General features: G+C 39.0%; 1 protein-coding gene across 5 annotated transcripts; it reads right to left on the bottom strand.

The window, feature by feature from the left end:
- Positions 1-6,946: 6,946 nt before the first annotated feature.
- Positions 6,947-23,883, bottom strand: PARP11 (poly(ADP-ribose) polymerase family member 11). Of its 5 annotated transcripts, XM_042867662.1 has the most exons (10): positions 23,726-23,883; positions 20,344-20,472; positions 20,132-20,252; positions 19,747-19,822; positions 18,243-18,315; positions 18,032-18,162; positions 13,496-13,647; positions 11,865-11,948; positions 11,141-11,200; positions 6,947-10,179 (listed from the first exon to the last, which is right to left on the bottom strand). In XM_042867662.1, exons 1-9 carry the CDS (start codon positions 23,759-23,761, stop codon positions 11,148-11,150), a joined length of 855 nt encoding a protein of 284 aa, XP_042723596.1. In that variant the 5' UTR covers positions 23,762-23,883; the 3' UTR covers positions 6,947-10,179; positions 11,141-11,147. The 5 variants fall into 5 exon arrangements, 4 of the variants coding, with proteins under 4 accessions (XP_042723596.1, XP_042723594.1, XP_042723595.1 ...); XR_006178186.1 differs by having other exon boundaries at positions 11,141-11,948; XM_042867660.1 differs by adding an exon at positions 20,902-20,992 and having other exon boundaries at positions 6,947-11,948.
- Positions 23,884-25,994: the final 2,111 nt, after the last annotated feature.

The raw sequence follows: 25,994 nt of genomic DNA, 5'->3' as shown, positions 1-25,994 counted from the left end.
TCCCTCTGGATGGCTTCCCTTCCCTCCAGTGTATTGACCACACCGCTCAGCTTGGTGTCATCTGCAAACTTGCTGAGAGTGCACTCGATGCCATCATCTATGTCATTGATAAAGATGTTGAAGAGCACCGGTCCTAAAAGCGACCCCTGAGGGGCACTGGCCTCCATCCTGATACAGAGCCATTAATCACGACCTTTTGGCTGCATCCAGCCAACCAATTCCCAATTGTGAGAGGTAGATTGTGTATTTGCAGTGGAAATTTCCAGTATTTCTGTATGTAGCATAGGATAAGTTGCCTTTCACAAAGAAAGTTGCTGAACAGACTAAAGTTGAGACTGGCGTTTCCATCTAGGTAAAATTGACACAGGCTCTAGGTAAGGTAATTATACTGGGTAGGGGAGAGTCTGGTACAGGACAGAATTAGCGTGCAGATTGTTGAAAATATTGTTCTCCTATCACCGTAAAAGGTACAGAACATACAGAACAGTGGGTTGTAACAGACATTGTATGGAAGTATAACATATCTATGGAAGTGTAACATAGCTATGGAAGTGTAACATTGCAACGGCATTGGAAGATTGTGAGCCTGAGAAGCTGATTGAGTGCCAGGAGAAGCTTTACCTCCATTGGATCCAGGATATATAACGGAATGAATTTCACTGATTAGTTGCGCAATTTCTCCTTTGTCAGTAGGGGGTGTGCGCCCATTATTGCAGTAATGAATAAATTGCTCTTCACAGAGATCTGCCTGATTAGAAATTTTTTATCTTGAGCATGTTTCTCAATCCATCCTTCAAATCCACACCTCTCCAATTTAGAGAGAAGGATGTGGTGAGGGACCATGTCAAAGGCCTTGCAGAAGTCCAGGTAGATGACATCCGTTGCCCTTCCCCCCAAACCACTGAAGCCAACACTCATAGCAGGCCACTAGATTGGTCAGGAACACTCTGCCTCTAGTGAAGCCATGCTGGCTGTCTCGAATCACCTCTTTATCTCATCTCTGCCTTATCATAGCTTCTAGGATGATCTGCTCCATGATCTTCCCAGGCATAGAGGTGAGGCTCACTGGCCTGTATTTTTCCGGGTTTTCCTTTCTCCCTTTGTTAAAAATGGGAGTAATATTTCCCTTTTTCCAATCATGGGGGACTTCACTGGACATCTGACACGTGAACACATGAAGTTGTCATTCCAAATGCAAGTTTCTCATCCAATGTTGCTAAAGTACCCACGTTACACACAGATGGAAATCAAGGCAAAATGGGCTTAAACAGTTTGCTCACATTCACACCAGCATATACTGCAAAGGCAGAGCAGCATGCCCGTGGTTCTAATACTGATGCCTTCCCATGTGAGATCATGTTGAAGATTAACAAAAGAGTCTGGCAGGGGCTGGGAGTGCAATGTACAAAATATAGCATATCCAGAAATGCTCCTGTGCCACCTCAGCTTCACTGTCATAAGCAGAACTACCACCTACCAGGCGAACAGACTAGGATGCTTCTCTCATGAGAGATTTTCAAACTTTCTCTCAGCAGACACTACCCTACATATTGCAAGAGCTGCTGCCAATATAGCATGCAGGTCCCTACTCCAAGAAAAATCAGAAACATGGACTGGCACTCAGGAACAGGAAATGCACTAATGGCAGCCTTCACTTGTGGGCAGCCCTGAACATGCCAGTCTCTGACCGTATTGCCAAGTCTGCAGAAGCAGTGGTCTCTTGCAAACAGCCTGTCATGGGAAGTAAAGATTTCAACAGACAGTGCACTGTGGAAGAGCAGGGCACTGTTGAGACATCTGTGCTCTTCAGGGAAGGGTGAAGCAGTTGTTCATGCATTTTCACCAGCTACATTGTTGGGGGAATGATCTGGCTCTTCACTTCTGATACTTTAAGCCTCAACAGGTTCCCCCTTACCTCACCTCCTGCAAATTGCTGCAAGCACACATGCCAAGACACAAGTCCCATGTGCTTACCTATGCAGTCCCATGCACACATCATACAGTGAAAGTAAGAGCACAGAAACATTGAAACAACTTTCCAATCTTTGTGCAGGCACGGATGACATAACTTAGTGACAAGCAGTTAAGTTCCAACAGCAAGATTGTGCAGCCACCCCTGTCCACTGCTATATAATATATAATGCTACAGTGTGCAAATCTCTATATTTAGGGAGCAGGTTCTGTACTGCTCCACCTCCCCTGTCCCTCATTCCTCCTCCCACTCCCCAAAAGAAACTTAACTTTGTTCATATCCCTGAAGGATATCTTAACTGCAGAAGAGCTCTTCATGCATAGCACTCATGATGTATTCTAATTCAGTATACATGCTAAAGCAAAGTGATGATATTCATCTAGTTGTGTTTGACCTCAAAATGGATAACTTCATGAGGTGAGAAATAATTAGACAATAATTCAAAAGGATAGCTGAAATAGAAACAAAAACAAACAAACAAAAAAGCAGCTATTTAAAGGCAGCCTGCTTCCAAAGCATCACTCTCCCAAAATTATCTATTAAGTAGTACTTATTTACCTAAATAAGTAATGATGTAGATATCACAATCTCAAAGGTATGGAAGAACTGGAAAGCGCACACTAAAGCATCATAGAATAAAATCATGGAATCATAGAATAACTCAGGTTGGAAAAGACCTTGAAGATCATCGAGTCCAACCATGACCTAACCATACTACTCCAACAACCCTCCACTAAATCATGTCCCTGAGCACCACATCCAAATGGATTTTAAACACGTCCAGGGATGGTGACACAACCACCTCCCTGGGGAACCTATTCTAGTGCTTAACAACCCTTTCTGGAAAGAAGTGTTTCCTAATATCCTCAACTTAACCCTGGCTCAACTTGAAGCCATTTCCCCTCATCCTGTCACCTGTCACCAGTGAGAAGAAATCAAACCCGCTCATGCTGTAAGCACCTTTCTGATGTTGGAAGAGAGCAATAATATCTCCCCTCAATCTCCTTTTCCCCAGACTGAACATCCCCAGTGCCTCCAGTCTCTCATAGGGCATATTCTTCAAGCCCTTCACAAGCCTTCTTGCTCTTCTTTGGACCTGCTCCAGCATCTCCATGTCCTTCCTGTACTGAGGTGCCCAAAACTGAATGCAGTACTGGAGGTGAGGCCTCACCAATGCCGAGTACGGGAGCAGGATTACTTCCCTAGTCCTGCTCACCACTCCATTCCTGATATAAGCCAGGATGCCATTGGCCTTCTTGGCCACGTGGGCACACTGCTGGCTCATATTCAGCTGGCTGTCTGTCAGTACACCAAGATCCCTTTCTAACAGGCAGCTATCCAGCCACTCCTCCCCAAGCCTGTAGGGTTGCCTGGGATTGTTGTGACCAAAATGCAGGACCCAACACTTGGCCCTATTGAAACTCATGCAGTTGGCCTTGGCCTATCAATCCAGTCTGTCCAGGCTTCTCTGCAGTTCCCTGTTCCCCTCAGGCAGATCAACATTCCCTCCCAAATTGGTGTCCTTTGCAAACTTACTGAGGGTGCACTCAATCCCCTCATCAAGATCATTAATAAGGATGTTAAATAAAAGCTACCTCAGTACTGAGCCCTGGGGAACAGCATTCATGACCGGCAGCCAAAAGGATTTAACTCCATTGATCACAACTCTTTGGTCTCTGCCATCCAGCATTTCACCCAACGGAGCATACACCCATCTAAACCGTGGGCAGCCAGCTTCTCCATGAGAATGTTGTGGAGGACAGTGTCAAAGGCCTTACTGAAGTCCAGGTAGACCACATCAACAGCTTTCCCGTCATCCACTAAGCGGGTCACCTTGTCATAGAATGAAATCAGGTTTGTCAAACAGGCTCTATGGTTTGTAAACTCATGCTGACTGGGTCTGATCCCCTGGTTGACCTTTAATTGGCCCATGATGGCTCCTGAGATTATTCATTCCATTACCTTCTCAGGCACCAAGGTGAGACTGATAGGTTTGTAGCTTCCAGGATCATCTTTCCAGCCCTTTCTGAAGATGGGTTTCACATTTGCCAGTCTCCAGTCCACTGGGACATCCCCAGTTACCCAGGAAGACTAAGGGGACTGAAACCATTTGCTATGACTGAAATTAGTATATTAGGATCACTTGTACTTGTAAAGAAATAATTCAGCTTCACCAAGAAGCACTTAGAGGTCAAACCAGGAATTGTTTATTCTTCACAGTATAGAATAATAGAATGTCTTGGTTTGGAAATTCCAAACCCTCTGCTGTGGGTAAGGTTGCTACCCCGTTAAATCAGGTTGTCCAGGATTCCATCCAACCTGTCACTGAACACCTCCAGAGATGGGCCATCCACAGCTTCTCTGGGCAACCTATTCCTATGCCTAACCACACTATGAGTAAAGAATTTCTGCCTCACATCTAACTAAAATAACCTTCTTTTAGTTTAAAAACATTCCCCCTTGTCCTATCAGACCATGCAAAAAGACCATGTGAAAAGTTAATCATCTTTTTTATAAGCTTCCTTAAGTACTAAAAGGCCAAAATGAGGCTCCCTTGGAGCCTTCTCCAGGATTAACAAGCCAAGCTTCTTCAACCTTTCTTTGGAGAAGAAATGCTGCAGTCCTTTGATCATCTTTGTGGTCCTCCTCTGGGCATGCTTTGACAGCTCCACGTCTTTCCTGTGCTGGAAACCCTGAGACATGGAAGCAGTACTCCAGGTAGTGCCTCAGAAGGACAGAGGCCTCCCTCATCTGCTGGCCACCCCCTCCCGATGCTGTTCAGGAAACCATTGGCTACCTGGGCTGCAGGTGCACACTGCTGGTTCATGTCAATCATTTTATCCACCAGAACCCCCTGGTCCTTCTCCACACGGCTGCTCTCAGTGAGTTCTTTTCCCAGCATGTACAAATATCTGGCATTGTCCTGTAGCACCTTCCTCTTGACATTGTTGAAACTCATTTGTTTCACGTGGGAAAACTTTTCAAGCTTTTCCAGATCCTTTTGGATAACATCCCTTCCTGCTGTTGTATCAACTGCACCACTCAGCTTAGTGCCATCCACAAACATGCTGAGGGTGCACTCAATCCCAACTATCCAGTCACTGATTGCAGCGGAATTCCTGAGTCACAGCCTGAACCAATATCTGAGCATGTGAGTGCCTGCAGCAGGGGGAGCCTAGATCCACCCTTCCTCTTTTCCACTGCCCCAGCAGTGATTCCAGGAGCACTTGTGTAGTCTGAGTCTGTGCAGGTTTCCCCCAATCCCCTTTCCCTCCTCCTGCTGCCTCATGTGTCAGAGATCAAAGTGAAGAAAACTGCATTCTTCAGCTCACCTTTTTTTCCAAACTGTTGCTGAGAGGGGTGAGTTAATTCCTCATTCTTTGACATTTTGTCCTACAGTGCCTGTATCTCAAATAAAGGCTCTGTCATAGCTTTTGTTTGCTTTATACCAATAAAAATGATGAACACCAGTCCCAAGAAAGACCACTGGGGTAAAGCACTCATCACCAGGCTCAAGCTGGACGTAGAGCCATTGACTCTCCAAACAGCCAAATCCTTACTGACCGAACAGTCCACTCTTAAAACCCATATCTCTCCAATTTAATAACTCATTATGTAATAACACATGCTCTCACCTCCCATGTTTCCAGTTATGAGAAAGGAACCAATCATTATGGAAGACATTCAGGCACGATTTGCCTTTAAATTTCATATTGGCTTCTTCCATCCACCTTCTTGTGCTGCATTTAAAATGTCTTCTTTGGAGTTTTGCTCCCAAACCCTCCTAAATTCTTAGAATAGTCTCAATGGCAAGGAGTCTATATATCAGGAATTTCACCCGATCACCCTGATCCTTCTGGAGTTGACTGTGAGCAGCCTGCTCCTTCAGCAGCCTCACCTGCATCCCATGTGAGCCATGAACTTGCATATGTCTACGTCAGCTGGTGACATAGTCCTCTACTTAGGACTCCTGCTTCACTGCCACAGAGTCCGTGTGTAGTATTAAGCAGCCCAGAATCTGCTCCCCCTGAAGCCTAAGTTATAAACCAGATGACAGTCCCTATCACTGAGGTATGCAAATGCTAGAAATACAAAGAGCAGCAGGTGCTAGGCAGAAGGCCACTTGCAGCTCTAAGCCAGGAAATGTCAAGTGCAATATAGAAAGTCCATCATTGAAATAAAACAAGCTGTACTTCACAGTTTATTTGTGGTGATGGGTATTTACTTCAGTCTAGAGAGCCATCATACTGCTGGGAAGGAAAGGGTAGATTTCTTCTACATTTAGGCTGATGGCAACAGGTCTATTTGTGATTTCTATGCTGATGCTTTTAATGAGCTATGAAATTGTACCACCTGAGCGAACTCATTAACATTCAAAATTATTTCAGCATTTTCCTTTTTTTATGCCGAGAGATCAGTAGAAAAGTCACTGAAACCGGCCGGAGTCATAAACACAGTGCAAGAAATCTATAGATTTGCTATAAAAGTATATTGACATCTAAGAAACTGGAGGTCTTCCAGTTTGACCTGCTCTCAAATCTTACTTGCCAAAGTAAAGGAAATCTATGTTTGACATCATGCTAACAGGACCTGCACTAGTATAAATTTGATTGTGGTATACTGCATTAAATATGTATGTCAAATTATTTAAAAATTAGCTTTAATCTTGAGACAAATCTAGCTGTCATCTGTTACAACCTATTGTTCAAAGCAAGGTTGGACACAGCAGGTTGTTTAGGGCCTTGTTCAATTGGATTTTAAAAATTTCCAAGAAAATTCTACATAACATCTCCAAACAACATGTTCTGGTGTTTGATGATTCTTAAAGGAAAAAAAAACAAACAAACATAGCTTCATAACACATCTGCAAACTGGTTTACTGTCCTTAACATGGCACAATGTCGAACGCATAACAACTCAAAGCAAACAAGGAAGAGAAACTCATTTTAAGGTATTCCATGGAACTGATGAAAGTCTGAATAAGCTAAGTTTATTTTCTTTGAATACTGCATCAGATAATCCTTTTCCCAATGTACACTCTCTCTTCATTGTAGTGCATATTCTTTCTTGTTTATTCCACCACACACAAAATAGTATCCTATTTCCATACATCCAAGCAGGCTCTATAAAACTAAAATATCCTTTCAAAAGAAATTGCAAGCTATCTATCTTTGTGTTCATCTCAGCTGTCTCTTGTTCAGGAATCAGGATGAAAACTGGGTGAAAATATACTTACTATGTGCCTTCTTACCATAATAACAAAATCTGACCTCTCCAACTAAGAAATTATGTGGCACAATTATCTGTAAGGGCATGTAGAAGCAGAGTGCCCATGCCTTTAAGCATATCTGGTCAAGGAGCTTTTCCAGTACAAAAGGGTGTAAGGTAATACGGTAGAGAAGAAGCCACAAGCAAACAAGAACATACAGGAATACCATCCTGGCTGACATGGTAAGGGAAGCAGTGATGAGAACAAACTTTATCAGTATGACGGACAAGGGCATGTACAAGTGTTAGAATGTTTGTTCCAGTAAGGTTATCTGATCCTGTCAGTTAGAAAACTAAAGGAAAAATGGGGAAACCAGAAACAAAGTATACAGAGATACAGACCTAGCAAAGCAAATGTGGAGACAATGACAAGAAAAAAAAACTTGTTAATCATGCAAACTGATGGGCTATCAAGAAACTACAAGCACCACTTAAAGGAAGATCAGCCTGCATTTTCCACTGGTAAGTTGAAAGAATAAAGGCAATTTAAAGGAAGAGAGGATAAAAGGGGCTGACAATGTATGAAACAGAGCTGATCAGTATTCTAGTCAGACCTTTGACTCATCATCACATATCATCATATCTTCTTATTAAATCTTTCCTTGATTTCCTGAAATCTTTCCTGCATAATCTCACCTTCTATGCTGTGTGTGTGTGTGCCACAAGGACTATGTGCCAGGTACCAGTAAGACCTGTATGTGTGCAAGTGACTTCAGGTATAGGTATCAGACTAGGGGAGTAGTCTGGCCTCTGGTGACAACTACTGGACTGAGCAAGGGTCCTAGAATTAGTAGCTGGAGGAGCCATAAGTTGTGGATGTGAAAGAGATCAACAAAACCAGAGTGTCAGCTACTGGGGTCCATATGAGTGGACTGAGTGCTAGCTACTTGAGTCAGACTGGGAGTGTAGGCATCCCTAGCCTGTGGTGCCAGCTACTGCTGTGACTGGGTACATTGACATCAGTTAAAGGAATGAGGAAGGGTTTGAGTAACATTCTCAAGAACTAAGCCTGGAAAAAGGAAAACTTGCCCTGAAAACCCACAAGAATACCACCCCTGTGACCACACTATTTGCAATGCAATATGGCTTTCATTTTTTTTGCAAAAAAAAAATTTGATGTCTAGCGTACCTTGATGACATAAGTTTTTCTACTGTATAAATGACAGAAATTATGTAACTGAATTTTTGAGCAATGTAAGCAGATTCTGTCTTTGTTAAACAATGGCAAAAGAAATGCAATCATGCAAAAAAAAAAATATCTTATTTTGGCTGCTCAAAGATCAAGCCTCTGAATTGCCACACTAACCCAAAATTGTGTCACTTGAGAGAAGCAAGAAAAGTATGGGAGAAATACAAGTCTGTTACAGAATATTCTATCTCAGTCCCCACATTTTTTTCCTCTCTTTTAGCAGTAAAGTATAATAGATTAGACCTAATTTGAGGGAGTACACTATTTTGTACAGTACCTAATAGTAATCACAATTACAGCAATGGTGCACATACTGAGAAAAGGAATTTTAAGTCTGACACATGCTCATTAGGCATAGGTAGCCAATTCAAAGCACATCAGTAACTGATAAGTCTCCTTCCTGAAAATAATTGCCAACTATGCAGATTGCATAAGTTCCCTCTAGCTTTCCTGTTTCCTCTCATTTGCTGATATGTTTGAACAAGCATCAGTACTGTCTTCAAACCACCAGCTGTACTGGCACTTAGCATAATCTGGAATTTAAGTTACTAATTCTAGCTAGTAAATTATGTATCTCAAATATAGCTTTGAAGTCAGTGCATAGCGAGGCACTGGGTATGAGGACAGTTTCTATACAAAAATAAAGCTAAAATCTTTTGGTTTTGCAAATTTTCACTTGAATACAAAAGTTTGTAAAAACTGTCACTATAAATGAACTAGAATGAATACTGACACCAAAATGCTTTGAATGAAATGAAATATTTCAGCATAACTGGACACACAAGTTTTCTAAAAAGCAAAGCCGAAAGATGAAATTTGATATGATACAGAGATGAGATCATCTTAAAAAATATTAAGCCTATGTGAAAACATTCTGCAGTAAAACTAACTGAATAAGAAAATTTTACCTCAAGTAAGACACATGAGAGAAGAGCATGCTCTTTTACAAAGGTGTTAAAAGAAAATGGAAGAAAAATTTGACAACATGTAACAGTAATTGACAATAGCAACTTTTGTTTCCCATAATCACACCAAATCTCTTTTCATTTATTTAACACTCCTTAGTCCAAAAAAAAAAAAAAAAAAAAAATGTTCTTCCTCTTTCAATGTTCCTTTTATTAAGCCCAACTACTTCTTGTACTGGTTACCATTACCTTTCTGGATTTTACTTGCACTTATCTCTCTCCCCTTGCCAGCAAGAGGAAGACATAGTTTAAGTATCAACATTCATCAGCACAAAGATAATCACTGGTAATCAGAATGTACATTCAATAAGAGCTGAAACTACAATTGTGCAGTGATTTGGTAAGATAAAGATTCTGCCATTTGATTTAATTAAGTAGTAAACAAGAGAACAGAATACGAACTATTGGAAAAGATACTTCAGTTGATCAGCTGATATTTTGTGACTATGAGACCCTTAAAAAAAAACAACAACAAAATAAAGCAAGACAACAAAAAAAGCTTTGCTTCTTAGTTAAAGATCAGTACAAACTTCAGAAGAAATAAAAGAACAAATCAAAGTGACAACAGCATGAGTTTCTGTTAGTTTCATGAAGGACGTATGCCATAGACTACTGGTTAAGAATGAAATTCAATGTAACAAATGTAACTAAAAACTATATGATGTGCTATTTTACACAGCGTGGGAAACAGTGTGCACAGCTAGCATATTTATGAATCAAACATGAACCATGCTTCAACTGTAGGACCTGCAGTTCTCAGCTGGAATCAGAGATCAAATATTCATCTAAGATAAAGAAAAAAATATGCATCTTTATCTCAAATGGAAAACCTTCTATAAAGTTATAAATTTAAACAGGCATCCAATTTGCGCAAGTTCCGTTGACAGCTAAAGATAACAACAGAAGGGAAAAGGACAAGACATCAGAGACAGTTAGGAAGCCAGATACGTAGTGAATTTTAAATACAGCCATTGTTCCAAGAAGTCTGTTAACAATTCCATGATAAACCAATGAAGATTAGTCCCTACCTGCCTTAATGCTGTCTGTAAGGATTTGTTACATAGCCAAAGGCAAGCTTGAAGAAGCATGGAAGGCTTAACGAATTCGTTTTTATGTTTCATTATGTTCATAGTGTTCCTCATTATGTCTCTTAGCAAATAAAATCACTAGGAATGCAATTTTATGGCAAATCAGCTAAGATTTCAGTACATATCATAGTTACAGCTCCCTTCTTCAAGCTCTTATTCATGTGTTTGGATACTTACATATGCTGCTTATAGTTTCTTCTGTTCTTTTTGTCAAAAACACTCCTTAATTTTACAACTACACAAATTAGGAAAACCTATCTAAACATATGTTATTAAAACCTTTTTTATTGAGGTGTTAAAAAATGAAAGAATGACATCTTTTGAAAAGTTCTGTTGTTGGTTTAACTTTGTGTTATTCGCAGTGAAGTTAACCTATGCCATCTTTGGTAACAGCAAGTAAACCAGCACTGAGTGCTTCTTAAACAGTGATCAGACAAGATTATGTAATCTGCATGCAAATACGTGCATGCACATACATACTACAATGACATGGCAAAAATGCAGAGCAAGAACTCAGAAAGGTATATGGCTGTGATGACATCCCAGCACTGAACAGCTACAAACCACAAGAGCCCTACGGCATCATTTTTGTCAAAAGCAAACTCGAAATTGTAATGAAAGAGTTTTGTAACCAAGCAAGGATATAACTGAAGCTTACCTTCAAGCTAAATGTAGCAGCTTTGTTGATCATTAGGTCCTGTACATCTTGAAATGTGCACTACAAAACACACATACATACATATAGGAGAAGGTTTGGATTTAAGTCCTACAAACAATCTTTATAAAAGGTTTGTTTAATCACAGAGCTACAGTATTACAAGCATATTATTATCACACAAATAACTACTTGCAGCATATTTTCAAGAACTCAGAACATAAGTCTCGTCTTTGAACAAAAACTTACTAATGCATTCACTAAGCAATTTCAGACTCGTAATACTCCCTTACATTGTAAAAAGGCATTAGTGAAGTTTGTTTACAAATTTTTAAAAGCAGATGGACAATCTCTCTTAAATGTTTAACAGCTTCATAAACGTATGCTAGCTTTTCTTTCACCTCTGTCCTTTCACAGTTTGGGCTTTCATGCTGTTGTTTTTGTGAAAGGAAAAAAGTACCAAAAAGACACAAATATTCAGTTCAGCTTCATTAAACTTAACAGAATTCTATTAAGTACTCAGGATAGATTTGGTTGGCGTCAAAGATAACAAATATCTTTGGATTCCAAGTATTATCCACACAGCTGTCATACAAGTTCACAAAACTTCCATCTCTTGAAGGAGGCCTCATGTATTTTGAATCACCATTGATATAGTCGCCAGTTAATACACGAGCAAGAAACATGACTTTATCTGGTTTGTGCAGATGAGGCTGCAGATTCACACCATGAATTTGGAAAGTATCTCCATGCTTCATATCCTCTTTGCAGAAACGACTGGAATATGATGCATCTCTTGCAAAGTAGGTCCCTTTCAAATAAAAAGCAAATTCTTATTATATTCTTATCACGGTAGGTTAACTTCTAACGAACAAGTAGGTACCAGGATGATGAAAAAGTCTGTTCTTTCCTATTTGTTAGCAATCCAATGACTTTTTCTGACATCATGATAATCCAATCCTATGTTGGCCAACAATGTCAGAGGTATGAATCTATGCTGATGGTATGACATTAGAAGTTGAAAATTCTCACCAATATTCTGTTAAATTCTACTGTCACGTGACAAATGGATGCAGAGCGCAGTCTGACAAAATGGTGACTGACAAGGAAGTGTGTTATGAAGCAAAGGTGTGTCATTGAATTCCTCCATGTAGAAAAAACCTTGCACCCACTGACACTGTTTGCATCTTACTGAATATTTATGGAGACCAAACAGTGGATGTTAACAAAGCGAAGCAGTGAGTGGTGCATTCCAGCAGTGGTGGCAGCAAAGTTTAAGACAGGCCAAGTTGCAAATGGCCCTGGACAACATGTGCAAGTTTGTCAGGACCTATGGAATGACGCTGAAGGTGACAGTTTCCTGGATCACATCATTATTGGTGTCATGAGACATGGTGTCACCAATGTGCGCTGGAGTCATAACAGCATACATGGAGTGATGACACGTGAATTCCCCATTGAAGAAAAAGTTCAAGAAACTGCCCTCAGTAAGTAAAGTGATACGGACTGTCTTTTGGAATAGGGAAGGGGGGATCTTTCTGAATTTCCTAGAACCCAGACAAACCATCAACTCTGACCACTACATTGCGATGCTAAGTTGAAGACTCAAACTCCCAGAGTCAGGCCAGAGAAGAGGACAAACTTTCTCTTGCAACACGGTAACACCAGGCCCTGTACTAGTTTGAAGACCTTGCTGCACATTGCCAGTCTTGGCTGGACTGTCCTACCATACCCATCATATAATCCAGATTTGGCACCTTCCTACTTCCATCTGTTCGGGCCAATGAAAGATGGATTGCATGGGCAGCATTTTTCCTATCAACAACATTATCACAGCAGCTGTGAAATAGTAGGTCACCTCTACTGGTATCAATTTTTATGAGTGCAGTATGGAGGCTCTTGTTCATGGCTGGTGACTAATGTTGAAAAATAGTGCTTTGTAGTGAAGAATGTGCTCTATCAAACTGTGTTATTGTGCTCTTTGGATCCGTTGTAGTTTCTATGGAAATAAATAGGAAGCATTACTTTCAGAGCAACCTACAGAACATGAGCAAGTATTTTGCGTGAACATTTTAGCAGGGAGACTTTCCTTGTGAACTACACTGCTTTGCAGTTCACCCTTCATCCACCCCACTCCCAAGTCCTACCCGACAGTTACACTGATTACATTATTCACTGTATTCTTACTTTCTTCATTTATCTCTATCTTAATTTACATCTTTTACTTGATGTAAAAGCAGAGCGATATTAAATGTCTCTGTAAAAACACAGGAGTACACCACAAAGAACATCCTATAAGGGACACTTAATGTTGAACAGTTCAGACTGCCAAACTGCAATATGTGAAAAAATATTTACCTTTTCCATATACAGCAGCATGCATCCCATTTATTCTCCAGTCAAAGTTATGAATACATATTGCTTCTACAAATTCATTACTGGTGCCATGAAATAACATCTGCTCATTAATAGTTGTCACACCTCTCTTCTTCTTCAGCTGGGCTTTCTTCCTGCAGAGAACATGCAACGCAATATTATAAGCATTTGTACAAAAACAATTAAGTTCCTACTCTGAAAACACTGCAGAGAGGTGACAGACTTAAAACTTCATAAATTTCACCTTTGCAAGTGTCTATATGATTTCATATTTTAAAAGAGATTAGAATTCTTAAGGTACATGTTTAGAAATCATATCTGGATGTTGTAGGCTATTTTCATAAGTAATCTAAGGTTAGGATAAAAGGTCCTATAAAAAAATTTTATCAATTCTATTTATGTGATACAGTCATTTTCTGCACATACACTCTGGAAAAAAAAAAGTGTTGTTTTTGTTCTCTTCAACTGCATAAACTGCATGGCTAGAGGGATAACAATCTTAGTGGATTATAATTATCCCAGTAAAATAACAAAACCATTAAAAATAAAAGTATCTAAATGTTTAGGCAAAATTACCAACATGACCATGGTTTTCTGAATTTGTGGTTCTCATACTTCCTAGAAGATCCAAGTCTTATGCTATACCATTAAAGAATTTTGGAGAGAAGGGGGGGAAAAAAAACAAGACAACAGACGAGCCTATATTACAATCTTATGAGCAGAAGGCTCTATGCATTAAAACCACAGTGTAGCTGCAGGAAAAAAAAAAAAAAAAAAGCAGGTTTATCAAACTAAGCAATCTGATTATAACTGTAGCGCAGATATGAACTGGGGAGGCATTCTCAGGGCCTACAGCTTAGATACATCAATCTCCTATCAACCAAGTCCAGAGAAAGAGAGAGGTGGCAAAGATTTGTCACCATATTAAAGGCATTATATTGCAATTATTTATGATTTATTAATAAATACATTTCAAAGGAATTGACATCTTGCACTACTTTGCTTAAAAATATGTTTAAATTGTCTTATTTTTAAGCTTTCATATTTTTATTTAGTATGAATTAACTAGCTAAAAAGTGTCTTTACAACTTTTTAAAAATTATTATTATTTTAGAACTGTTTTCCAAATCCAAAGAACATCAGTATAAAGTCAAAAGCTTTCACAAATTATCTAATTTGTGGCATTTTATGTCAGAGGCAGAGAGGTCCCAGTCACTCAAGTTCCACTCTGTAAACATACTGACAAAATGAAGGAGTCAAGATTCCTTTTATCTTATGAAAAACACCTATGTGAAGCAAAACTTCCGAGCTAAGGGCTACCATTGATGAATATTTGAATATTTTTCAGTCAGTCTCCCTCTGCTGCTGGCTGGTGTTTCTAACAAAGTAAAAAGTCAGCTTCAACTTCTGATTAAATAGAACGCATTTGTTCCAAGAAAAATGTGAATAATCGATTGTCCAAAAACATTTTCTAACAGTCCTTCACATCTCCAACCAATTGATTTCATAATTTAAAATCTGATAATACAGTAACTGTTCAGACAAATATGTTCTGATGATATTGCAAACAACCATTTAAGCAATGCTCATATTTAAACACGGCCCTTATCAGTGAAAGAAAAAACACTTTTTCAAAACACAAACGTAAATAGCAAATCTTTCTCATAGTAGAATATCCGGAGGGTACTGGAAAAACTGGTTCTACAGAGTGCAGAAATGCCACAGCCATTTTTTTTTTTTTTTTTTGTTGATTTGAAACAGAACTCAGTTCTATCTCTAAGAGTTCAGCCACTCTAAAAATCATCTTCTTAGCACTTTTCACCAGCAGAGAAAAACTAATCCAGCAAAACAAAATTAAGCTGATCCACCACCCAAGCAGGCTCTCATACAGCCAGTCCACTCAATAAAGGAGAAACCTAAAGCAAAATTAAATACCTAGTAACATGCTGCTTGTATACATGCCAGCACACAGGCTGTTTCTACACGAGGGCAACAATCTCATGACCGAACATCCTTTGCTACTTGCTCTGCTCCTCTGCAATTCCAAACCGAGATGCATAAATCTACATATGCTAGATCAAGAGTAATCCTTTGTTATTTTTGCAATCCCTCATGAGACACCAGAAGAATTTTTAGTGAATTTCAAATGCTGTAATGCCCGCTTTTCTGTAACATAATACACACCAGTGTGCGTAAGCCCATATAGCCCAAATGGCAGAACACTAACGTATAAAAAGCTGTATTTTACCTCTCAAATGGAGGGACAAGAAAGGCACTTAGACCTCAATTGCATATACATATTTTAGCAACCTTTATTATGCTTTATGAAGTATTTTTGCCATAAAGGAAAAATGTTTTAAAATGCATTTTTCTCCATATACTTTTATAAAGGTAAAAGTACTAAAAAGTATCTTGATTCATAGTTCTATAGCAACACACCTGATGTGTAAAAACTCTTAATGTAATACTCCTCACATATGAAATTCAAATTCTCATTGTCAGTTTTGTACTTTAAAAACATCTTAGCATAGCACCCATACCTTCCAAGTTCTTAAGCCATGAATTTGTCTCACTCAGTGATTAGCCTGGTAAATGTTCTTCAAATTAAATCTGTTCCTTATGTAAGCAAACAAGTTCTCTCCCCACCTCCCCATCCCTGCCCCTATCAACTACACTGGAGACACAGAGGACATTTAAAGTCTGCTTGCTATTTCTTTTCTCAAAAACTGATGTATTGAAATGGTATAAATATATCTACAGAAACTTATTTATAGAAAGGTGACTGTTAAATCACAAGGCCAAGCAAATAAGCCTTAATAATTAAAACTTGATACTAGGAAAGAAGTAGAAAGGGAATTCACTACTTCTAGTTCTTCCAGGCCACCACAACTTAAATTTGAAGAAATGACATGTATTCATGCTAACTGGACATAACTCTGCCCTGTGTTTCATGAAGTTGAGAAATTAGACAAATCACAAATATTCTAATGGCCACTACAAATTCAACACATAAAAGCCAGTAAAGAAAAAAAAAAAACTTACTTTTTTTCTCCTTACTTTATTATGAGAAAGTGTGGGTCTCTACCATGTGGATATTCTGAACACTCATCACATTTGAACACAGTAAACTTAGACTTGGAGGAGTTACAAAAAAAAAACAAAACAACAAACTAGTGCCATCCTTGTCAACCCAGCCAAATTATATTGATAGGTTAATAAGTCTACCTGCTGCTATTTTCTCATACTCTTTACCACTTGACCAACAAGTTACTGCTTAAATGCTTGCTATCCTTAAAATCAGTCATGAAACTAAAAAACCTCAGCATCTCATTATTAGGAGAAGCTGACATTTCTACATAGATAGTAATACCTTTGCCTTTTACAATGAAATAAAGATCATATCGAACTGTTTACAAAAATACTAGAAATGTCTTTCTCAATATTTTCCAAGAAATTAAAGTTACTTAAAGAGAATGAATACAGTACCAAATGCAGCACAATCATCATTATTTTTTTGAATCTTGGAATAATTAATTTTAATAGGGCTAGAAAGTCAGAGCTTGATTCCCTATGCTAAGGTTATGATTAATTTCAGTCCCACCCCAGAAGCCCTGAAGTTAACAACTGTGTACTTCATGCTTGTGATAGTAAAGACATCCTAGAAAAAAGGAAAAAAGCTTCTCAAATGACCTGGAGCACTATGCCCAAGCCACCTGAGGAAAAAGAACTGCCAATTGTGCAGCTATGTGCGTAACAGAGGAAACAGCCGTTCTCCCTCCTGCTCACATGCTGCCTTCAAGAACTGGAAGGCCTCCAAGAACAAGGCCTTCAAGTACTGGAAGTCTCCCCAGAGCCTTCTCTTTTCCAAACTAAACAAGTTGGAAGCCCAGTTCCCTCAACCTTTTACTCATAGGAGAGGTGCTCCAGCCCTCCAATCTTAGCGGTCCTCCTCTGGACCCACTCCAAGAGCTCCACATAATTCCTATACTGGGGGCTCCAGGCCTGGACACAGTACTCCAGATGGGGCCTCACAAGAGCTGAGTAGAGAGGATCAATCCCCTTCCTCTCCCTGCTGGCCACCCCTTTTTTAATGCAGCCCAGAACCACAGCTGGCCTTCCGGGCTGCAAGCGCACACTGCTGGCTCATGTCCAGCTTCTTGTCCACCAGGACCCTCAAGTCCTTCTCCACAGGGCTGCTCTCAAGGAGATCTTCCCCCAGAATTTCAACATATTGCAGTGCATCACTTTCATCTTTGCTACATATATATATGTAATACTTATATAACTGCATTATAGTTCTGCCCTTGTAGAAGTCAGTCTTCAAAGTTGTTTTCAAGACTGTCAGAGATTGATAAATAAGCAAATAAAGAAAAATAATAAAACTAACACATTTTAATTATATAATAACAAAAGCAACACATTTTAATTATAAAACAATAAAAGTAATTAAGCATTTTTTTACTGAATGCCTTGCTCTGTTAACAATCCTAAAACTGTTGGTTATAAAAATAATCTCACCTGCAAAAAAACTCCCACAAGTCTAGATTTTGTATTCTCTTTATTCTTTTTATTCGGTGGCTATCCATTGTTTTTCCAAAGAGATTAGAAACTTCATTGTATTCATTTGTTTTCTTTTGCAAAGGAATAAGCTGGAAAAAAAAGAAGTTAGCACAATTACAACATGATGTACTATTTCATTATGTGTTTTCCAACTTGCACCGACTCTTACCTGATACGGCTCCTCAGGATTTACGTTCTCCCAGTGTGAAGGCATAGGGATGGACTCATTTTCACAGATGAAACTTCAAATAAAAAAATGGTAAGAGCACATCACAACAAGGACAAAAAGCATTTTCCTATGAACTCTTTCTCCAAACAACAGAGTATGCACCCCCACCCCTCCTCAAAAACCCCAACCACTTAACACAAAACTACTTAGTGTTTAATACTGAAAAAGCCTGTTGTCAGCAGCTAAGGTCAAAGGTAAAGATCTTACTTTGTGTTCAAATTATGGCTTAGTTTATTACAAACAAACAGTGGTAATATGTTATTACATCATCTGTCCAACAAGAGATACAAAGTTAAATTAAAAGGAATAGTCAGAGATATCTGCAACATCAGGAGAGCAACACTAATCTAGAAACATGAGTGCAGATATAGCCTGAACATTTCTATGTGTCAAGAATTAAAACTACTCTAAGACTCTGAAAACTGGGCCTTCACTGGGCCAGTAATCTGAAGTCACTGTGTTAGATATATATATTAGAAAATTACATTAGATTAGAAAAGAAAAAAAGGTATTTTAAGCATGTACATAGCAACTTTAGGCCTGAAAACAGACAGTAAATGTAGCAATCTTAAAGTGTAGTGTCAGCATGTGAAAAGAAAGTATGCTGATTGAATCAGAAGTATTAAAGGAAATTCTTCAATAAGCATAAAAAGTTGAATTGCAAGATTACTGCATGTACACTTCAGGAAACACACAGTGAAAAACAGCTGACACTTCAAAAAACAAACAAACAACAACAGCAAAAAAAATCCCAGCCCATCCTAAATGCCAATGTAAAGTGATTGCTACTACATTTCTTATTACAAATGTCAAAGTTCTTTTAAAAAATACAACCAGATAATAATTCAAAACTGAGATTTTGTTTAAAAAATATTTAGAAAAAAGTAACCCACAATAGAGGTGGTCAATTTTATCTGTAGCACTATCACTGAGTATGCTAGCTTTTATTGACTATCAGATTACATCAGAAGAGCATTACATCATCACAATGTTCCTTCTAACTAATTTAGGAAGTCATTGTTACACTGGAACAAACTACTCCATTTCTTTCTGCTGCTGTTCCTCCAATTCTCCAACCAGCAATTCTGATTTTACAGGTTAGTTACTGCAAGGGAATCCAACAGTTGAAGTCAGGTACAAATTTAAGCAGCTTGCAGAATGATATCAGTATTCAGTATGTCTTGCCTCTCCCACTACAAAATCCTTATTTTCTCAATAAATAAAGAAATAAATAAATGAAACCTTTTGTTATTCTCCCTCTAAAATTTCTTCCTTTTTACTTGACTTGCTTTCTCACATTTTCAAATTGTTTGACAAAGAAAGTAAATAAATATAGACAGTCCACATAAAACATATTTTTGTTTCATTTTCCTTTGAAAACTCAGAATTAAAATCAAAATCAGGATTAAAATCAAAATCAGGCGGCTTCATTTTATTTCCTTACCTGAAAGCACTGATAGAAAAGGGAGCTCGCTTTATTGGACGTTGTTTAAGGGTAGTTAGGTTGGTTTGTTTCATCTCTGAGCATAAAACAAGAGTTAGGATAAATGTTTCTGGACTTCATCTATAGCATATGGACATTTAAGAGTCTGGTTTTTTTTTTTTTTTTTTTTTTTCAAACAACGTTACTACATCAAAAGCTGCTTGAAAGGAATTCATATTTCAACAATTAGTAAATCAACATCGTAGATAAAAAAAACTCAAAATACTGGCCTCAGTATTAAGTGTTATTTATAAGAGTTGACAAAAATTGCAAATACTACACAAAGCAAATGAAGTGGTATATCTGACATCTTTGTTATTTAAGTTAACCCTATGAATATACATACCTGAAAAGTCTAGTGTGTAGTTAAATTTTGCAGTAGTAAAAGAAACAGAACCATATGGGTTTGTTCTGAAGCTCCTTTCAATATCTTCACTGCTAACTGAGCAATGACTATTTGAATCAGTCTTCAAAATAAACGAAAAAGTACATTTAGATGTTTTCAGCAATAAGTTGTTTGACATACAAAAGTCACAAGTAATATAACTCCGTAGTTACCTGAAACATATGCCATTTACCACACTCAGCCAAATAAAACCAGCCCCACTGAGTATCAGAGGTATCCATCTCTTCAACTGAACTTTCCATCTTCGGAAAAAGGTCTTCAGATGTTCTTTGAAACATTTCCTGAAATATTCACACGCATATAAAGTTTTTTGTGATACTCTTTGTGAAAGTACATTATTTGAGAAATTCATTAAAGAATAAAAAAGAATAATAATAAAAAAGTGAATTTACAACTCTTAAATAAAAAAAAAAAAACATGGTTTGGGTACTTTCTCTTTTACAGAGGAAATGTCTCTATTTTCTACTTATTCAGTATTATCCCTTATGTTAGTTAAACATTTTTAAAGCTAACTCTTTCTCATATGTCCATAAGCATGCCCAGCCAGAAGAGAGCTATATGCTTGAACATATCAAAGAAAGGTACTACATTTTATACTGATAACCCTATGACAAGCTATTCTTATAATGCAACAGGGTCAAAGGTACTACTTAGGAATAAGGTGTTGGGGTTACATGATAACTTGACAAAAACATCTACTAGATACTCACCAGGCATAAATAGATCATACCGGATGTTGAGATGTTACAAAAAAAATAAGACACTAGAGTCCATGGTGCACTGCTCCTCAACACTGCTTAACTTAAAAAAGATACAACAAAATTACCTGGCACTCTGTTCTGGTACAGTGGTTCACACTGGAAAAAAACAAAGGCTTTCACACACACTATTACCACCATAGTGAGGGTTCTTCAGGATGAGGGGAAAAAAGGACAGGGGAAGAGTCACAACAGGTCTATAAAATTATGGCAAAACTGAGTAGAGAATAACTGATGACATTTTCTTTCTACATGAAAAACATACATCAAATTTTGCATGTGTTAAGTTCACAACAATCTAAAGAGAAACTTCTTCATAACAGAGATGGCAAACTACGATATTTCTTTCCACAGCATGCTGTGGATATTGCAAGTTTATGTGAGTTTAAAAAGTAGCTAGGCAAGTTCATGCCCACCAACAGCTATGCCAGTATACCTTTAGAATAATCCTAGTCAGTTCCCTTCCTCGTTCAACAATAAAATCCTGAAAACCCTGAAAGTACTTGACTTTAATTACATATATATCTTAACATACCAGCTCCATGCTTGAACCCCCCAAACATCAAATATGAAGCACTGGGGGAACTTTCAGAGGAAGAAGTATGACCTCCTCCCAGAAAGTACTAGCAAATCATCTGGACAAACTGCTTAACCATGACTGGCACTCCTCCCAACAGTTTCCTCAACTTAACTTTCTCTTTCAAGAAGTAGAGCAATGCACTCTAGTATAAATAAGTTAAATAAAGTACAGTTAATATCCTGAATGCTTTAGTTCTTTCCTGAACACTTAACCCAGAAAAAGGTACAGAGCAACCTGAAGAATGCATACTACAATCTACAAGTAGGCACCAACTGGCCAGTTCTACTGAGGCAGGAGTTCAGTGCAGAAAACTGCTAGCACCACCCTGCCTTATTTGCTCTCTGTAGTTGTTGCAGAAACAATCCTAGAAGCCTCCTCATGGACACAGCTCTGCATCTCAAATGAGGAATGATTGTTCATCATCATAAGCTTCAAAGGACTATAAAAACATAAACAGATACCAGGGGAATCAGAGACAGATCTTCTCACAACATCTCTAATATGCAGAATTTGTGAGCAAATCTACTTAAGAACAAAAGGAAGCATGCAAATCTACCTATATGAACAGCTACCTCAAGCTTAAGCAAAATATACTAAAGGTACATCAGCTATGTGGCAAAAATACTTTGTAACAGTAAGAAAACCATGCTCTGTTCCATTCTTCACAACAATACAAAGCCATAGAGCCTACATTCACTTGGTATTAAAGCACAATTGGCCAAGATCTTTTGATGATCAACTTCCACCTTCAACTTGATTCTTCTGATTACATGAATATTTGGCCCTGTTCTCTTCTACAGGCTGATGTACTGTAGTGTACACACATTTTTACAGCTAAGAGGAACACAATTTAGACTTTTTGGGTAAACTTTGGTTTCCTCATATTTCTACCAAAACTGTCAGATCGCAGCTACATGCCAACATTAGTTCAGGGCCTTGAATTTAATCATTCAAATCAGTACTGGCTTTCAAAAAAGTTATGAACACTGAAGATATATTCATCTAGACAATTTTATGCATCTGGAAGGAACACAGCTTCCAGAATAAACTACTATGAAAGACATAAGTACTCCCACAATTTTAAAAATTCAGACCATAGGCACTACCTTTAGACACGAAGTACAGGGTAAACAAGTAGATTCCAGATACTTACTAAGTAAGGAAGAATGAACCAAATCTATGAACACAACAGAATGCTGTTCTCAAAAAAGATATAAATGCAAAATGCTTGAAGAAAATTACTCAGCTTATCGATGAATTTAACCACCATGTACACACGATTTATAAGGCACGTGTAACTTTTTGTCCAAAAGCTATGAACACATGCATTGTGAGCAGAAATATGTCACCAGACTTTCTGGATGACAGGATGTCAAGTATCAAAGATGCAGCAATGAGAATTTTATTAGCAATGCTATTTCTAACAAAAGTCAATTCCCATTAATATCAACTTTAAAAATGGCCCCAGGTATGCCATAAACATCCTAAAGGCAACACTACTACTTTTGACAACAAAATTCTCCTTCTAAAGAGAACTCACTTGTGTGTTGTGCTACAACTAGTGTGGCTTTATTATTACTGCTAACCCAATTTACCTATTAGTTCTTTTAAGCTTGAATAAGCATGTTTTATGGCGCATCTAGATGGGCTGCTTTCTATTGGTGTCCTTTTGGCAGATTATACTTTATTGTTGAAAGCTGCTTTGCCTACAGACATTATCTAATGCCCTGATGTGAACACATGCACCATGGCCTGTGGCCTCTCAGGAAACATGGTACGTGATCGGGTGACTTATAATTTTAAATAAGAGTTCAGGGCTGGGAAGTGGAAGTGAGGAGGAAGAACTGCATTAGCACAAGTACAGGGAACACCACGTGATAACCTCCGGAGCTCTATCACCATTTCTCCCGTTACAGTACAGAGAGGCACTACTGAAAGGGAGTGCATTAACCCACACACGGCACCACTATCTCCCCATTTGTCTCCCGTGTTCTCCCGAAAAATGGAGAAGATGGCGGCCTATACCACCATCCCCTCTTCCCCGACGTTGCAACGCTGTCGCTCCCCACGCCTGCGGCGGGTATGATGGAGTGAGGCAGGGCCGGCCAGGAAACGGCAGCGCGTAGCGAGGAGGCGGGTGAGGAACATATGGAAAGGAGCGGCCATTTCCCACGTCCCCCTCCCGCACGCACTCACCGCATCTGCCGCCCACCCCGAGCTCGCTCCCCACATGTTGGCCGGAGAGTGGGGAGGAGTGTATGTGTTGGGGGAGGAGGCGGGGAAGAAGGAAGCAGGCCAAGCGTAGCAGTGCAGGTCACGTCACTGCTTACACTCCAGACGCTTCCGTTACCGAAGGCAGAAGAAAAGGGAGGGGCAACAGTTGTTACTGGCAACGCTATATCGGATCGTCACAGAGAGGCGAGGCCTGGTATGCAAATTTTTAGCGGAGTAAGCGGGATTGAAGTAATAGGCAAGGGAGCGGTTGTGTTTGATTTTGTATCGTGCCACAAAGAGACAGGGCAGTGAGTGGCGCTGTGTGAAACTGTGGCTTTGCAAGCGGCTGTATGGGCTGGTCTCCCTGGAGCAGCTGTGTGACACTGGTTTGTCAGTTGTAGGTTGTTTGGCGGTCTTTTAACTACCTTCTGATGTTTTCTTTAAATTATTGCCTGTATTTGTGGATAGGAAAGGGGCTTCCTCTCTGCAAAGGATTTTTCACAGCCCATAATTTTCCTTATGAGCCTTTATATATATTCTTCGCACGTAGCATTTTAATGGACTCATACTGTGTCACCATCAGGTAAGGCAGTAAAAATGGCAGCTCTAAGAACATTATCTAATGAAAATAACAATAAAAGCTGCAGCTTATTGCATTATCCATCAAGTGGACCTTCGGAATTTGAAAAATGGACACTCTGTGGGCAGCTTTACCCTATAATCAAGTTCTAGAAGTGGCAGCAGCTCTAGGAAAGACTTCTGGTAAGAGGACATACTCATACATGTGCCTTACCCCTTCAAGGGGTCCTTCAAGGGAAAGCTCTAGGATGAGAGCTGCTGAGTGGAAGAGCTGTCACTGACCAATCCATAGATGTATGCTGCAGTCTTTGGAAACTGTGCTGGAAGCTTCCAGATAGGCCACTGTGTCATCTGAAATCTGGGAAGAAAACTCTCCAATTCCACTATGGTGTTAGAAAGGAGCATTCCTTTATTCCTCACAATACAGTAACATACCAGGTGACTTGACAAGAAAGTGCACCCTCTCAGAGTTCAGTTTCTACATTTGAGCAGCTAATACATGCTATGCAGTACATTGGCATACATATTCATTCTTTTTCAAGAACTCATAAATATGTGCTAATATCCCTTTGGGCATGCTCAGTGGTATCTAGGGTAGTTTAGTTTACCTGCTTCTTCCCCTCTTTTCACCATCAGCTTAATCACTGAAGCCTTTGGCTCACTTCCATCCACTTTTCCCCAGTTTGGAAGATTTTCATTGCTTATTAGGCCATAGTGAGCCACTTTTTAAAAAATCAGTGTATGTGGAACACAGTGAAAATGTCCTTTGCACATTCTGAAGCAAAAGATAGAAGTATTCTATTGTGACTCCAGTACTTCTTGTGAGGCAAAATCATAGAGGCAGAAGATAAAAGTAATCTGTTATGTCCCCAGTGCAAAATTATTGAGGGAAAACAAGACTGTTCACCCACTAAAGCTGACACGGAAAGTTAGAACTATCACTTATGAATTCCTTTTGCTAAACTAATATATTGGTTCTTAAACTAATGTATTAATCCCTATTGCTAAAAAAAAAAAAAACAACAACCTATATCAAATGTTGTAATATTGTGCAATGTTTGTAAAGTATGTCCTGCTGTGAAGGATTTTCATTGAGCAACTGTTGGAGATTAACCTCAGTATTCAGCCAAGAACCACACAGCTTCTTGCTAACTTCTCTGCAATGTGATGTGGAAGAGAAAGGGAAGAGTATATGCGTGAGAACTTGTAGGTTGAGATAAAATGTCTAAAATGTATGAAAGAGTTTGATGGTTAAAGCAAAAGCTGTGTTCACAAAGCAAAGCAAGATGAGGAATTCATTTACTACTTTTCACTGGCAGGCAGATGTTTCCAGCACAGCAGCGCACACCATGCATATCAGTTTCTTGGGAAGATAATGTCCTCGTCTTACATCTCCCTGCAGCCCCATTCCTCTTTCTTTCATCTAGCTTTAACAGCTGAATATGGTGTTTTACAGTATGTAAATTCCCCTTGCCAGTTTGGATCACCTATACTGGCTATTTTCCCTCCCAGCTTCTCATGCACCCCCAGCCGTCATGCTGGAAGGATGGTGAGAGAAACAGAAAAGACCTTGGTGCTGTGTAAGTGCTTAAGTGCTGTTAAGAAACAACTGAAACATTAATGTATTATGACCACTCTTCTGATCACAAATCTAAAGCATAGCACCATACAA

This window comes from Lagopus leucura, unplaced genomic scaffold, assembly GCF_019238085.1.
Source record: "Lagopus leucura isolate 7727_CA_CO unplaced genomic scaffold, USGS_WTPT01 Super-Scaffold_100001, whole genome shotgun sequence".
Classification (NCBI taxonomy): Eukaryota; Metazoa; Chordata; class Aves; order Galliformes; family Phasianidae; genus Lagopus; species Lagopus leucura.
This window is presented reverse-complemented; position numbering and strand designations above follow the sequence as displayed.